The 16,353-nt window shown below is 48.9% G+C and overlaps 1 protein-coding gene and 1 long non-coding RNA gene across 2 annotated transcripts; both read left to right on the top strand.

Moving 5' to 3' along the window:
- Nucleotides 1-10,902: 10,902 nt before the first annotated feature.
- LOC140685133 (coiled-coil domain-containing protein 81-like) lies at nucleotides 10,903-12,696 on the top strand. Its single transcript, XM_072936020.1, has 3 exons — nucleotides 10,903-11,084; nucleotides 11,510-11,571; nucleotides 12,453-12,696. Exons 1-3 carry the CDS (start codon nucleotides 11,006-11,008, stop codon nucleotides 12,615-12,617), a joined length of 306 nt encoding a protein of 101 aa, XP_072792121.1. The 5' UTR covers nucleotides 10,903-11,005; the 3' UTR covers nucleotides 12,618-12,696.
- A 1,798-nt stretch (nucleotides 12,697-14,494) lies between these two features.
- On the top strand, nucleotides 14,495-15,766 carry LOC140685128 (uncharacterized). Its single transcript, XR_012058351.1, has 3 exons — nucleotides 14,495-14,602; nucleotides 15,393-15,529; nucleotides 15,638-15,766. It is a non-coding gene; the product is annotated as an uncharacterized lncRNA (long non-coding RNA).
- The last annotated feature ends 587 nt before the right edge of the window (nucleotides 15,767-16,353 follow it).

A 16,353-nucleotide genomic window follows, 5' to 3' on the forward strand; every position in this document is an offset into this window, starting at 1 on the left:
ACTGGACCCTGAGCGCAAACATCGTCTCTTTTCCCTGGGAAAGAAAACTCACCAGTCCAGGTTCCTGATGTCAGTTTTTTGGGCTCCCATGGGACTGTCAGGGCAGCACAAGTATGAGGTGGGAGCAGCTCCTGTCTGGGACTTATCCTTCGGTGTTCCGATTTTTTGCAGTCAGCTGCCCGCTCAGGGCCTCAGGACCCTGAGCACAAGCATCGGCTCTTTTCCCTGGGAAAGAAAACTCACCAGTCTAGGTTCCTGATTTCAGTTTATAGGGCTCCCCTGGGACTGTCAGGGCAGCACAAGTATGAGGTGGGGGCAGCTCCTGTATGGGACTTATCCTTCGATGTTCCAATTTTTTGCAGTCAGCTGCCCGCTCAGGGCCCCAGGACCCTGAGCAAAAACATCGTCTCTTTTCCCTGGGAAAGAAAACTCACCAGTCCAGGTTCCTGATGTCAGTTTGTAGGACTCCCCTGGGACTGTCAGGGCAGCACAAGTATGAGGTGGGGGCAGCTCCTGCCTGGGACTTATCCTTCGATATTCCGATTTTTTGCAGTCAACTGCTCGCTCAGGGCCACAGGACCCTGAGCACAAACATCGGCTCTTTTCCCTGGGAAAGAAAACTCACCAGTCCAGGTTCCTGATTTCAGTTTGTAGGGCTCCCCTGGGACTGTCAGGGCAGCACAAGTATGAGGTGGGAGCAGCTCCTGTTTGCGACTTATCCTTCGATGTTCTGTTTTTTTGCAGTCAGCTGCCCGCTCATGGCCACAGGACCCTGAGCACAAACATCGGCTCTTTTCCCTGGGAAAGAAAACTCACCAGTCCAGGTTCCTGATTTCAGTTTGTAGGCTCCCCTGGGACTGTCAGGGCAGCACAAGTATGAGGTGGGGGCAGCTCCTGTCTGGGACTTATCCTTCGATGTTCCGATTTTTTGCAGTCAGCTGCCCGCTCAGGGCCTCAGGACTCGGAGCGCAAACATTGTCTCTTTTCCCTGGGAAAGAAAACTCACCAGTCCAGGTTCCTGATGTCAGTTTGTAGGGCTCCCCTGGGACTCTCAGGGCAGCACAATTATGAGGTGGGGGCAGCTCCTATCTGCAGCGCGTGCCTGCTGCCAAAACAACTGCGTGCAAAGATGTAGATATAGCGGGACCCACACTGGACAATGCCTCTCTCTTAACAAATAAGGGGGAGTGTGGGAACCATGGTGGATGGAGAGAGAAAAATAAAAATGTAAAATGTTTAACTAAGAAGGTTTGGAAGCCACTAGGCTGGCGTCCTCTAGTGACTGCCAAAGGATTTCATTTCAGATCCAGTGGTTGGAAAGTTATTGTAGTGGACCTGTTAAAGAGCTTACAAGACCTGCAGGCGTGCAATATGGAACTGGACAGTGAGTATATTGTGACTGCGGACACAGCATACACACCTCCAGAGACTGAAATAGTTCCCATGACTACTAAGAGAAAAAGATCCAGTCTTATGCTGATGGCACGCTGTCTACACCCTCCATTTCATCTAGAAAAGGGGCAAATTCTGGCACAAGCCATTCCCATCCCAGTAGAAATCACAGTAGAAGGAAAATCACCATAAGTCGACTGGGCAGAGGTAGTAGGAGAGGATAGACCCTCGATGGCATGCAACCTAGCACATGGATCAGAGCACCTTCAGGTGGAAGGGGTTCTGGACACAGGTGCAGACATCACAGTGATACCTAAAACCATGTGGCCACCACACTGGGAATTGCAACCTGTGGCAGGCAAACTTCAGGGTATAGGAAGAACTACATTGGCAAAAATTTCAAAAAATGTTGTGCAAACTGAGGGACCTGATGGGAAATGGGCAAGTGTTCGCCCATTTGAGGCAGACTATAAGGCTCCTCTGTGGGGGAGAGACACCATGTCCCAGTGGGGAGTCCAGTTCATCATTCCTAAGACACCCCAGGATTTTTGGAAGTAGCCACTGTGGAGCGCCCTGCCCACAAGTTAAAGTGGTTGGATAACACCCCAAAGTGGGTAGCACAGTGGCCTTTGAGTAGTGAGAAACTCAAGGTGCTTTAGAAACTTGTGAAAGAGCAGTTAGCTCAAGGACACCTGCAAGAAACAGACAGCCTTTGGAATTTCCCAGTCTTGGTAATAAAGAAGCCTGGGAAGGACAAGTGGAGGTTGCTCCACGATCTCAGAGAGATAAATCAAATTGTAGGGGACATGGGACCTCTCCAACCGGGGATGCCTAGTCCAGCTATACTTCCACAGGACTGGAAATTAGCTGTGTTAGATATAAAGGACTGTTTCTTCCAAATTCCATTGAACCCTGAAGATGCCCCGAGGTTTGCATTCTCAGTTCCTACTACCAATCGAGAAGCCCCGATGAAACATTACCACTGGAAAGTTTTCCCCCAAGGTCTAAAATCCAGTTCTTTCATATGCCAACAGTATGTAGCAGCACTACTGTCTCCAGTACGTGCAGAGAGAAAGGATGCCATCATCCTTCACTATATGGATGATGTGCTTGTGTGTGCTCCCAATGACTCTATACTCCAATACACGCTTGACCTAGTGGTTAAAGTTTTAACCTCTGTTGGATTTCAATTGCAGAAAAACAAAGTTCAAAGAATGCCACCTTGGAGATACCTGGGCCTGGAAATCTCTGCAAGGACTATTGTCCAACAGAAATTGGAGATCAATTGCAACCCCAGAACACTAGCAGACCTCCACTCGCTGTGTGGGTCTTTAAATTGGGTAAGGCCCTGGCTAGGCCTCACAAATGAGGACCTAGAACCTCTCTTCAATTTATTGAAGGGGGAGAGGGAGCTGGCCTCATCCAGGGAACTGACCCCGGAGGCAAAGACAGCAATCGAAAAGGTACAGAAGGCCTTGTCAGAAAGGCAGGCACATCGGTGTGACCCAAATCTGCCTTTCCAGTTCATTGTTCTAGGAAAGCTGCCACACCTGCACGGGTTGATTTTCCAATGGACCGAGGGGCAGAAGGACCCACTCTTAGTCATAGAATGGGTTTTCCTATTGCTCCAAAGATCCAAAACCACAAGTGCTGATAGCAAAGCTGATTCAGAAGGCCAGGGTGAGGTTGTGTGAATTAGCAGGGTGTGACTTTGCATGTATCCACCTTCCAGTCAGGCTTTCTGAGGAGGGAAGGAACTCTCCTGAGAGACTGACCAAAGGGATGTTTGAGCATTTTCTCCAGAGCAGTGCCAGTCTCCAGCTATCTCTGGACAGCTACAGGGGACAAATATCAGTCCATGCCCCGTCTCACAAGTTGTTGAATGCGGAATTCCACCTTATTCCTCAAGAGAAAAGGAGCCAGAGGGCACTCAAGGCTCTCACAGTGTTCACTGATGCCTCTGGTGTTTCCCACAAGTCGGTGATGACTTGGAGAAACCCACAGACTCAGCTTTGGGAAGCTGATGTTGAGCTTGTGGAGGGATTCCCCCAGGTGGCAGAACTGGCTGCAGTGGTGAGAGCTTTTGAGAAGTTTTCTGAGCCATCCAACTTGGTGACAGACTCTGCCTATGTGGCAGGAGTAGTGTCCAGGGCGGAGCAGGCTGTGCTCAAAGAAATAGAAAATGAACATCACTTCAGGTTGCTCTCAAGGCTGATTTATATAAACTCTCACCGAGAGCATCTGTTCTTTGTGATGCATGTGAGGTCACACACTGATTTGCCAGGTGAGATTGCAGAGGGGAATCGCAAAGCAGACTCCCTTGCTGCACCAGTTGAAAAGGCACGTCTCCCTGGTGTTTTCCAACTGGCAAAGCTGAGTCACCAGCATTACCACCAGAATCTGCCAGGTTTGATTCGACAGTTCCAGCTAACACGGAGCCAGGCCCGAGCCATTGTGACCAACTGTCCTAATTGTCAGCTCCAGGCCGTGCCATCGTTGGACATGAGGGTAAACCCCAGAGGCCTTAGCAGCTGTGAGGTATGGCAGACAGACATCACACACATTCAGAGTTTTGGTCACCTTGAATGCGTTCATGTAAGCATGGACACATCCTCAGGTGCAGTTTATGACTCTGCTCATGTAGGACAAAAGGCTGCACAGGTCAAACAACACCTAGTGCAAGCATTTTCAGTATTGGGGGTGCCAAAAACAATCAAAACAGATAATGGCCCAGTGTATGTATCCAAGGAGTTTCTGGAATTTCTCCAACAGTGGGGAGTGGAACATAAGACTGGCATTGCCCACTCCCCCACAAGTCAAGCTGTAGTCGAGCGTGCACACCAGATGCTCAAGCAAGTATTGAAAAGACAGAACAGTTCAGCTCTGTGGATGTCTCCACGAGAAAAGCTCTGTAAAGCCATGTTTACCATCCATTTTCTGAACTGTTCATTTGAAAACATGAGTCCACCGGTTGTGCATCACTTTAACAGTGGCAACCAGTTCAAATTGTCTCAATGTCCACTGGTCTTGATTAGGGATCCAGAAACTCTAGAGACCAGGGGTCTCTATGAGCTCATGACCTGGGGTCGTGGCTATGCGTGTGTGGCTACTCCCTCAGGCCTTTGGTGGATTCCCCAGAAGTGGGTGAAACCTTTTGTTCCCCAAGAAGCCAGGTCAGACTGAAGGGGATGAGAAGCAAGTAGCCGATGCTTCAAAGAGAAGACACCACCAAATGGAAAAAGAATTTTCCTAAGTGTGAATTCCTTCCGGCAGAGACAGAAACTTTAACCTGTTCTCAAAATGTTTGTTTTTCCCTTTTAGAGAAAACCTACCTTCCACTCAACCCTGTGATGAACCCCATCCAAGTTGTCATCTTGCTAATGCTGAACAGTCTGGCAGCTGCATGTATCATCCTCAGCTGTGTCAAAACATCTGGGTGACCCTGACACAGACACTTCAGCAGGAAAACTTTTGCTTGTCCACTGCAGCAGCAAAGGACCTATGTCCACCTGTCTGGTAGGAATTCCATGGCAGGCTGAAGAATTTCCAGCGGGCCTGAACAAACATAGGTCCAATGAAATCCCAGAATCACACACCCCCCTACCACACAAGGATCAGAGGCAAGTTGGGGTGATCCTGAAATCCTTAGAGGAGTGGTTGCGAGGTTTGCCCAGGATGGCTCAGGAACCCCAAGAGCTAGAGCTATTGGGCTCTTCTCCTGCAGCTTACTGCGTACATTTTTCTGTTCTCCCAAAACCTTCTAACACTGACGAGTACCACGTTATAAAACAACACCATGGGGAGTTCACTGCAAGGAGGTGGTGTCAGAACACGAGCCATATCGGGGCAGACAACCCATCTCACTCAAGTCCCAAAGGTCTCCCTAAGGGATTGTTCTTGATTTGTGGTGATCGGGCATGGGCAGGTATTCCGTCTTGGCTTTTAGGAGGGCCATGCACAACAGGGAGGCTGTCCGTATTGACACCCAACCAAACTCTAATTGGCGAATGGGCTCACAAAAACAAATCGGCAAAAAAAATTCAAAAGAGGAGTGCAGACAATCTGGACCCAAAATGTAACTCAGAAACTTTTCATTGGACCAAGTCAAAAATTTCTGTGTCCCTGTTCCTACCATGGGTCACACCAGCCAAGGTTCTAGGTGAATTGGGCCACCTAGAGTGCTGGGTAGTCAAACAGGCAAATTTAACATCTGCCACCATCAGCTCCCTCCTAGAAGACGAGGAAATTACCAGACAGGCCACGCTGCAAAATCGTGCTGCAATAGATTTCCTTTTGTTACTGTATGGACATGAATGCAAGGAATTTGAAGGACTTTGTTGCATGGACCTGACTTCAAAGGCCCCAAACATCCATGCTGCCCTTCGAAGCATGAACAGCCTGATTGGACAAGTGAAGCAAGAATCTGAGGATTGGTTTACAGAACTGTTTAAGGGTTGGGGATTCACGGCGTGGTGGACATCTGTTGTTAGATCAATTTTGTTACTCCTTGTTATTTTGTTCCTTGTAACCTTGGCATTCAGGATCCTGCGTCACTTGATTTTCAAGGCTATCAAGAGTCTCATACCTTCTACCCCAGAAGTCAACCACATAGAGTTGGCAAATCTAAGGAGGTGTGACTACGCCGCCAACTGTAGGTGGTGGGAAACCCATACTCAGGGTTAAACTTAGCCCAGTGAATTCCTGTAACCTTGTTAAACAAATAAGGGGGAGGTGTTACAGTGGGCTCAGGCCATGCTTTTCCCCATATCCAGGGAAACCCTGTGAGTCTGATCAGATTTGAGTGTCCCCTCCTTCTTGCCCTGACAGGGTTGGCAGAGAGCCAAAAGAGCCCTCCCTGTCCAGAGCCTAGATAAGCCCATGATTCTTCCTGTTCGCCCTCTTTCCCCTTCTCTTTTCCCCATCACCTCATGGAATAAAGAAGCTGGACAACCACATAGGGGATAGAGCCTCTTTTGAATCTTTGGCCATCTCCTGATGTTTCTCCCCTCAAGGCCTCATATCTCTGGGCTAGCCTAATAATTTAGGGGCTCAGAGAGGTAGGAGCATCAATAAATAAAATAAATCTTAATTTTAATAACAAATTAACAATATAACAACAAAAAAAACCCCAGAAATAAAAAGGAAAAATTCTATTAATACTCTGAATGTTGCCCAAAAATTGCTGTGTGTCATCAGTTGGTTACGCCCTTATTTGGGGCTAACCACAACACAATTGTCCCTGCTGTTTAGCAGTTTAAAGGGGGACTCTGATCTGAGTTAATCTCAGAAAGTGACTCCTGAGGCACAATGAGCACTGGAGGAAGTTCAACAAGCTGTTTCTGCTCATCAGGTGTATTGAGTAGATCTTTCCATTGATATCATGGTTTTCATTAACAATCCAGATTTGCATCCTACAGATCTCATTGGTCAATGGATTGACAAATGCTCTGATCCCTTGCACATTTTGAAATGGGTCTTCTTGCCCCATCAATTGAAAAACACAGCACCCATGTTGCTCTGGCTCACAGAGGCCACAGGATGGAGGTTTGCCAACTAGCTGTCCCGCTTGTGGCTGGAGGGCAGAGATGTGAGTGGCCATCCCCGAGTCTCTGCTGAGACTGGTGCGGGTGGATGTGGTTGCTGCAGAGTGGGTAGCACAGCAGAAGCACAGAGCATGAGAAAAATGAGGCAGAGGAATAAGGGAAGGACACTTATCTCAATCTCCAAGGATTTAATTCCCGAAAGGGGGCAGAGCAAGTGACAAATCTGAACATGAAAGGACTACTTTTAAAGGGATGAGGGGAAGATGGGGAAGACACAACCTTTGACCTATAGGAGGGCATTAGGGGAGGGGTGCAGGGTAAGGGCTCCCCAGTGGAAGCTAACATGGGAAGGAGCAAACCTTACAATCCAATTCTGCTTTGAGGAAGGGATGAAAGACAGGGAATGCTCCAGAACCACAGGAGTGTGCTATCTTTGACAGATAGGGATAAGTGCCGCTGCCGTGTCACTCTGAAGCCCCATGGCTTCACCTGCCCGGCAGAGGCACGGTTACCTGCAGGGGACACTCCCCTGTATCTTGAGGAGAGTTGGGGAGCGGCTAAGACAGAGCACTATGCTGTCTGCCTTGTATGGAGGAGAGGTGATGTCCAAGGAGGCAATAAAGGAGCCAACTCAAGGCTGGGGAAACAGTTTCAGGTTTAATCCAGGCTCTGAGGAACTCCGAACTCCAGAGTATCTAACAGCCGAGAGCCCCCTCGAGACTTTCGCAACATCTTAAATACCAGGACGTAACAAGGGGAAAGGGACACCCATTAACCAATGGGGGGATTTGGGGGAGTGGAAGGCAAAAGGATAGACAGATACAAAAACCAATAGGGGAAACATAAGGGAGGGACACCTGGCCCTCATCCAATCCCTCGACACCCAGGGTAAAAGATTCTGGAAGAATGGGATGGGGAGCCGAGTGATGGACAAGGTACCAGGGAAGGGACAGGGGAATGACTAAGCATTTTCAGGGAGATTGATATTGAGGGAAAGGTGGGAAAACTCGGAGTGGAACCACTGGGAGAAAATGGGGGGTGAAACGGCAAACCATTACAGAACTGTTACAGAAATATAAAAACACAATACAACAGACAAGGAAACTGGGGAGGTATACAGGAGGATTGACATGTGGATTGACATACATTTTGGCGGCAAAAACTGTGGTAAACAACTCAGGACTGAACTATTAAGGAAGCCAAATGGGGTACAGAGAACAAACCATTACAAACTTGTAACATAGAATATTAAAACATACTACAAAAGAGCCAAATGTAAAATAATAGACTACCACAGTTTTAATTGATCACTCATTTGATAATCCAGTGTCATCAATGGTGTTTGCATTTAATGGCAGCTGATACCACAAAAATTATTTTTCCAATAGAGCCAGAAGTCTTTGAATGGAGCTTCATTAACAGTCCTTCTTTGCAAAGTGCACTGCAAAACTTTTCAGGGCAGATTACCTATCATCTGCCCAGCCAGAAGTTATTGCAGCTGGCAAAATCAACCAATCTGTCTTTGCAGCCAAAAAATAGTCAGGTGCCAGTGCAAGGACCCACCGTCTTCAATTACGGTTCAGGAAGGACAGGAAAAGCCATTGTTACCTGGAAGGATGAATCTGGGTGGCAAGTGCTGGAAGGCCATGAGTCAGGCTCGGCCCAATTGGTTGAATTATAGGCTGTTGCCATCACATTCCATCGCATTTTCTCAGGTGCCTCTAAATTTGGTCACTGATTCTGCCTGTGTCGCAGACATAACTAAACATCTGGATTGTTCACTTCTGAAAGAAGTCAACAACGGTTTTCTTTCAGTTGCTGAAAATTTTGTGCTGTGCAATTCAGACCTGAGTTCATTCATATTACATCCTACACATCTGGAGTCACACCAATTTACCAGGTTTCATAGCAGAAGGTAATGCCAGGGCTGACAGGCTAGCTACCCCTGCATGGGTACCACCTCATCCTGACAAAAGCATTGCATGATTTTTTTCCATCGAAGTGCACATACCCCACAGAAACAATTTAAGTTAACACCATCTGAGGCTCGTGACATTGTCAGTTCTTGAGCTGACTGACATGGACTTTCTACACCTTTACCAGTGGAGGTGAACCCCAGAGGCCTAAAAGCCTTGCAGCTTTGGCAAACAGATGTCACTCATATTGCCGAATTTGGCTGACTTAAGTATGTGCACATGTCTACTGACACCTTTTCCTCTGCTATGTGGACAACTGCTCATATTGGAGAAAAGGGTCATGACATGATTGTCCATTGGAAGATGGCTTTTGCGATTCTGGGTATGCCTTCTTCTGTGAAAACTGAAAAGGGTCCCACCTACGTCTCACAGAAGATGCATCAGTTTTTGCGCTTATGGGGAGTCTCACACAAGCTTGGTATTCGACATTCTCCAGGTGGTCAAGGTATTGTTGAACAGGCTCATGGTACTTTAAAGTGTGTTCTGGAAAAACAAAAAAGGGAGAGAAATCCTTGGAGAAACCCTGGAGAAACCCTGCACAGCCGACTGGACAAAGCTCTAATGCAAATCAGTCATCTTACAGTGCCACAAAATTCAAACAATCCTGTCATTTTAAATCACTTTTTCACGTTGCAGTCTTCAAGTGAGACGCACGTGCCTCGAGCAAAAGTCTGATACGGGTCCTAACCATTAGTAAGTGGAAGGGCCCATGCGAGCTGATCGCTTGGGGTCGCAGGTATGCATGTGTTCCCACAGATACTGGGGTACAGTGGATACCTGCAAGGTGTGTTTGCCCTGATTTGTGACACTAAAACCAGAATGTGGCCAACAGGCAACCTTTGAATGATGATCAGGATGCCAATCATCAGTCGGATGGTCCTTCTACAAGTAGACAATGAGCATTCTATCTTTTTCTTTATTTCTGGAAAAGGGTTGTTGACAAGTTAGACTGCCAGTTCTTTGGGTAGACTTTTTGTTTCCATCTTAGAATTAGTAAGGATTTCTTATAAAAAGAAACAGTAAGACTTGATATTGGTAAAAGGATATGATGGTGAAGAATTTGATGGTAGGTGTTGGAGAATCTCTCTGACCATTTTAAGTCAGCATCTTAGGTTCTGACTGACAACCAGCAAATTGCTAAAGAGACTTCTTGAGCTGTGTTTGTTCTCCTTCCTGCAAGGGATTACAAACACCACCTCCTCCTTTAAACAAAAAGGGGGACTTGTGAATGCGACAGTTTAGTCAGAGAGAGAGAAACAGATAGCTTTCCCAGACATTGTCCTGGAGAAAGCAGTGGGAATGCTCAGAGAAGGAATTAAAACAATTCTTAAGTCTCTGCAGATGGTGTTTGGGAACATGTGAAACATGTTATATGTGAGGTTATGGAAGGATGGTGTTGTTCCTGATTAACCAATGGTGTGACAGATGTTGTTAAGAACCAATCAGGTTCTGGGTGAATGATCTTGCCTATAAAAATGTGAAGTTCTAATAAAGTTTGCTCTTCTGCCTTCTAAGAATGGAGTCAAATGTCACTTTCTATCATCTGTCCCTAACTCAATAGCAACAGAGACACTCTCAGCAAACCACAGGTGCCACTTCCTAGAGGACCCTTGGAAATGTGTGAGCCAAGATAAAAACCCTTAATCCCTCATATTTCATAGCAAAAAAAAAAAAAAAAGCCCAGAAAATTGATTATTCTTCATCATCTTTTAATAGATGTTACTGATGAATTTTTATATGTTTATTTTGGTTATTAGCTATGGTTTTCTCTAGGAAGGCAGCCCAACTCAGCAGCAATGACACTTCTTGACACCTGGCAACACCTGAGGTAGGCCAGGACAGACTCTTCCTTCCACAACCCCCCTCCCCATCTCCAAGGTGCCATCTTTCTGCTGACATCACAACGCTCCTCCCCAGGCTACCAGTGACATCACAAGGTGGCACCCCTCATGGTGACAACTGGGGGCTGCTGGGCACTGCCTGTAGCTTCAAGCAGGGTTGGGGGGTGGTTCTGGTGAGTGTGGGAGCTTTAATAGGAGGGGACTCATGGACAGGCAGGGCAGGGGCTGATTGGAGAGGAATTTGGGGAGCAAGATGGAGGGGTGGTGTACCATTAGCATCAGCAAGAAGCAGAGTTACTTGTTCCCTACACTCCTGCATCTCTCCACCAAAGGTAAGGGTTTTGGGAGCCCCCCAGGGGCCAGAAGGAGGGTTGGACAGGGTTGGGGCTGCTCTGAGGGTCCCATAGGTTCAGCACGTCCCTCTACAAGGGCCAGCTTCCGTGCTGTGGGAGCTATGACCTTTCAGGGTTCTGTCTCTTATGGGAGGTCTCACAGCTCCTACTGGGCTCTCAGGAGACAGCTGGTTTTTGAGTTGCCATCTCCTTTTGGGGATTAGATGACCACAGCCCTGGTTCTGATGACCACACCCCCAGTTCTGCCCCAGCCCTGCCTGGGGAGTAGAGAGAACCCAACTCCCATGGGGAGTGGAACCAGGGGCAAGTCCAGTCCAGGCTCTTTGTAAGCCCCATCTGTCACTCCACAGAGCGCCCCAAAATGCCACGAGTGCAACCTGACATCTCTTTCTGGTACTTTCCAGAGGTGGTAGCCATCTGGGATGTCGTGTCTGCCTACATCTTAGGACAGATGAAGCTGGACAAGGTTGGCTGGTGTCTTAGACCCCTGTGATACCCCTTCTAGACAGATGCATCATGGCACCATGCCGAGAGAGCTCACCTTAGTGTGCCCTGATCTGCCAGGGAGAGAGATACAGGATCCTGTTGGGTCCGTGCCAACGATCATCCCTGGGAATCTTTCCCTGGGTTGGAATGGCTTGGGTTCTTCTTTAGTTGAAGAATTTTGGTGAATATTTTGAAGAAGGAAATTTTAAAAATGGAAAACATGGGTTTTTCCCGCAGTTTTCACATTTTCTGTGGTCAAAGACTGGATTAGAACAACATCTGAAGATGTTTTGCACTTGTAACGCCAGTGTCTGTGTCTGGTGGGAGGGGCATATCAGGCTTTGCATAGTGAAGCCCCCCGCCCCCAGCTGGGCTGTCAATCATAGCACCTAGCAGGGGGTGCTAACTTGCCCTCTAGTCGAGTAGCCAGCAGTCCCACCTGGGGCATGGGCCCACAAAGGCCCAAGGACTTAAAACAGGCTGACCACAAGGTAGTCATCATGTCTGAGACCCTGGGGGGAACCCAGGAGCTGGTAGCTTTATGTGTGTTTTGCTGTACCTTTTCTGTCTCTGTGTCTCCTTCTAATCCTCTTTTTATGGAACCTTTTTGGGTAAATGCTCAATAATGGGGTGATTGATGAGTGGTTTTATGTTGGATTTGTTAGTATATTTATTCCTTTGCCAAAGTTTCCTTAGTTTTCTGTATTTTTGCCTTTTATGTGATTTTTCACCTCTTGAGAATAGCTGGTGGGGATTTCTCCTTTGCACCAGACAGAGTAAAGGAGCCTTGAGTTTAAACCCTGGATTCAAGGGTCTGGGATGTGACTGCTATCTCAATTGTTTTGTTTTCTTCCTGGGCAGGGTGTTCTTGTCCCAGGTCTTGGGACCTTTGCTGTGGTCCCTGAGCAAGTCAACAGCACAGAAGAGGTGTATGTGGTTCGAAGACCCGTGTTCCAGCTGGACATGGACATGTCCTGTCTACAGGAGCTGGTGTTCCCAACAGTGATGATCCCTGGTGAGAAGTGATCTAGCTCACATTTGGAGGGACTGTGTGTGCTCTGCTCTTTGGGGAGGGGGGAATCGCCTCCAAAGTTGGAGGACAGATTGAGTTGCCCCCAGACCAAACCTGTCTTTCTGACATTTTGCCATGATTCTCATGTGAAAATTTGCTCCGTTGTGGTAGTGAGAATGCTCTATTCTTTGCAGATGACATTGTGATCATGCCACTGGATTACTGGTGGCTGTCCCAGACCAATTCCCTCCTGCCCGACGTGGTGAGGGGCTGTGTGGAGGAGACCATTCTCTTGTACTCCTTCCAGCTGAGGGACAGGCAGCGCCCCACCTTCGCCTTTGAGAATATTGGCATCCTGTCCTGCCAGGACAATGTCCTGTGCATGCAATTCCACTGCAGCTGCATTGCAGGACTGGAGATTAAGGATACCTGGGTGGCTCTGCTGCTCACGGTGAGCTGCAATCTAGGGGTATTGAAGTGCTGGAGAGTGCCCAAAGAAGGGCAGAGAGGCTGGGAAAGGGTCTGAAGCACAAGTCTCATGAGGAGCAGCTATGAGGGCTGAGCCTGAAGAAAAGGAGGCTTGGGAGGACCTCTTTGCTCTCTGCATCTGCATGAAAGGAGGGTGAAGCCAGGTGGGGGTGAGCCTGTTCTCCCAGATAACAAAAGACAAATTGCACCAGGAGAGGTTTAGGTGTGATTTTAGGGAAAATTTCATGTAAGAGGCTGTCCACCCCTGAACAGGCTGCCCAGGGCAGTGGTGGACTCATCATCCCTGGAGGGATGTAAGAGACATGGTTGGACTTGTTGGCCTCCAAGGGTTCTTCTAATCTTAGTGGTTCTTTGATTCCATGATGTTCATGAATGAGACTTGGTAAGAGGAGTTTGGAGAAGTGGCTCCTATAGGAGCAGGAGACCAGTCCGCTTTCTCCAAGGAACCTCCTGACAGCTCCCTGTCACTCTGCAGAGACTAAGTATGCTGGGTTCTGGTGTCAGCAATGGAGTGACCACTGCTCAGGGGATGCAGGCTGCACAGGACCACATGTTCCCCAGGTGAGTGCATTTCCTTGTTGATTTTCTGGTTCCTTCATTGCCTACAGAGTGCAGGGTCTGCCATTCCTCAAGCTTGTGACATCATTTGCTTCTGGAGTTGGCCTCACTTATTCTTGTGGGTCCATTCCAATTCAGGATATTGTCATTCTGTGATTCCAGGTTTCAGCTCGCTGTGTCCGATGCTTTTTCCACCCAACATACAAAGGCTGCAGAGAAACACAGGGTCAGAACAGGTATGGAATGCATTCCTGCTGCTCTGTCACATGGGGTGATCACATCCTGTGACCACACAACCTCACAGACTGCTCCTAAGAGCTTCCTCCTTTCCCAGGGGAACAAGAGCATCCTGAAAAGTTTTCCCTCCTTGTGCTGCCATACCAGAGGCCAAACATGAGGCAGCAAGAGCCAAGATCAAAGCCACCTGCCAGGTGAAACCCTCATGGCAATGGTTCGGAGGGATCCTTGTACTCTGGGTGAAATCGTCCTCAGACACTTGGACTGTGTAGCAACTCAGGAAGGTCCATGGGAACAGCCCTAGCTCTCGACTTCTCCTGAACACCTTTGGAGTTTTGGCCCCAAGGGAAAGAAGTTCCCTATCTGCCCCACACTCATGGCTGATGACTGCTGGTATTTCCACAGTGTGTTTACCCCATGCCCAGCCAGATCTCCGAGGATGAGGGAGGCAGGTGGGCAGGAGTTAGCTCCTTCAGCCAGGCCTGACATAACACTCTTGGCTTCTGAGAACTGCCAGAGAGCACTGCAGGTATGTGCCAGATGGATCAGACCTGAAGGAAGCCCCTCAAAAGCTGAGCCTAATCGTGCCTGACACCTCCAGGAGATCTCACATCTGTATGCAGAATGGGAGCATGGGAATTCCCACTGGAGAGGACAGAAGGAATGGGCAGCATGGGAAGCCTGGGCTGCTGGGGAGGACCAACATATGCTGCAGGTAGGAGCAGAGACCCTCTGTGTCAGGTCACCCTGGCTACCCATAGAACCTCTCTGGGACAGGGGCACAGAGGGTAGAATTGGAGGTCAGGAGGGACTACAGAGGACTGATGACACATGGGACAGGTCCCTTGGAGAGGGGCTGGATGCTTCTTGAGGGCTTAGGATGTCCCAGGGGGATTCTGGGCACTCCTGGGCTACTTTGGGATAGTCCCTAGCATTGGGGGGGACTCTTAGGACCCCAGGTGATAGGAGTCCCTGGGAACCCAGATTAAGAGAGGGGTGTCAGATGGGGTTAGGGTGTCCTGATGCTTCAAGGAGACTCTTAGGACTCAAAGAGATGGGCGTCCCAGGGATGTAGTTGGAGGTCACCCAGGTGCAGGGCAGGGATATGCCTATATGTTCCACAAGGGAGAACTTTGTGGGGCAAAAACTGCCATCAGCCATGGTGAGGTGCCAAGTCTCCTGGCTCCCACTTTTCCAGGGGTCCTCTGTGAAGTGGAATCTTTGGTTTGCTGAGAGTGTCCCCTCCTTGACAGGTATTTGGCGTTGGAGGTGCTTGGGTTCTGCACTGTCACACCATTGGTTAATTAGGAACAATACCATCTTTCCATAACATCACGTATAACATGTTCCACATGTTCACAAACACCAGCTTGCAGAGACTTAAGAACTGTTTTAATTCCTTCTCTGAGCATTCCCAACGCTTTCCCCAGGATGATGCCTGGGAAAGCTATCTGTTTCTCTCTCTCTGACTAAACTGTCACATCCACATGTCCTCTCTTTGGCAGGTATTTGGCGTTGGAAGCGCTTGGGCTCTGCACCGTCCATCCCAGCCCCCAAGAAAGGAGGTCACTGTGAGGCGGGGGACGGCTAGAACCCCCCTCCCCACAGAGAAAATGGCAGAGATATTCCAGCCTGGGACCAAGTGGGTGAATGTGGAATCAGGCGGGTGGATGTGGGACTGTGTGGGCACAGGGTGGGTGAGGGGAGAGGCAGCTGGCAGCTCTGGGATGATGATTCCCTGTTGTTGCAGACACCTTTCCCCACGAGCCATCCAGTTGCTCCATGGGCTGAAGCTACATCAGACACGGAGGAACATCTTCATGTTTTTGGCTGAGAACAACCGGCGGCAGCAGGAGCGGCAGGAGCAGCAGAGACAGTTCTGCAGGTAACTCCACAGGAATGGAATTTCCCACGTTCCTCCACTGAGGCAGCCCCTGGGGACAGAAGTGGGATCTGGAGATGCCTTTGGGCTAGACTCCCCTGGCACCTGCCGGGACACCCAGCATTGGCTTCCCATGCGGGACAGAAAAGTCCTGGCTGAAGACAGAGGGACCTTGATGGCAGGCCGTCCCCTTCCCAAACCTGAGAGCATGTCCTTTCCTGGCAGAGTCCTACCCCACAACACCTTGTCCTGTATGGGACACCAAAGTCTCAGCCCAACCTGGCTTTGCCTCAGCTGCACCAGGGACCTTCTCATGGGCTGGGAAATGACCAGAGGCATCTCCATGGACACCTTGACGTGATCTGAACCCAGGTGGCCTGAGCCAATCCTGCAGAAATTCTCTGCCTTCTGCCTGCCTGTTTGATCAGACGCCTCTCTTTCTCTCTCTCCCTCTCACCTCAGCTCCAAGTGCTGGTCCAGCGCATGAAGGGTTGGGGGTGGAGCTGTGGCTGCAGTAGAGGCTGCTGGTGATGGGGCTGGGAGGCTGCTCACCTGCTGACGTCCACCTGTGGAAACAAAATAAA

The sequence above is a fragment of the Taeniopygia guttata genome, chromosome 15, assembly GCF_048771995.1.
Source record: "Taeniopygia guttata chromosome 15, bTaeGut7.mat, whole genome shotgun sequence".
Classification (NCBI taxonomy): Eukaryota; Metazoa; Chordata; class Aves; order Passeriformes; family Estrildidae; genus Taeniopygia; species Taeniopygia guttata.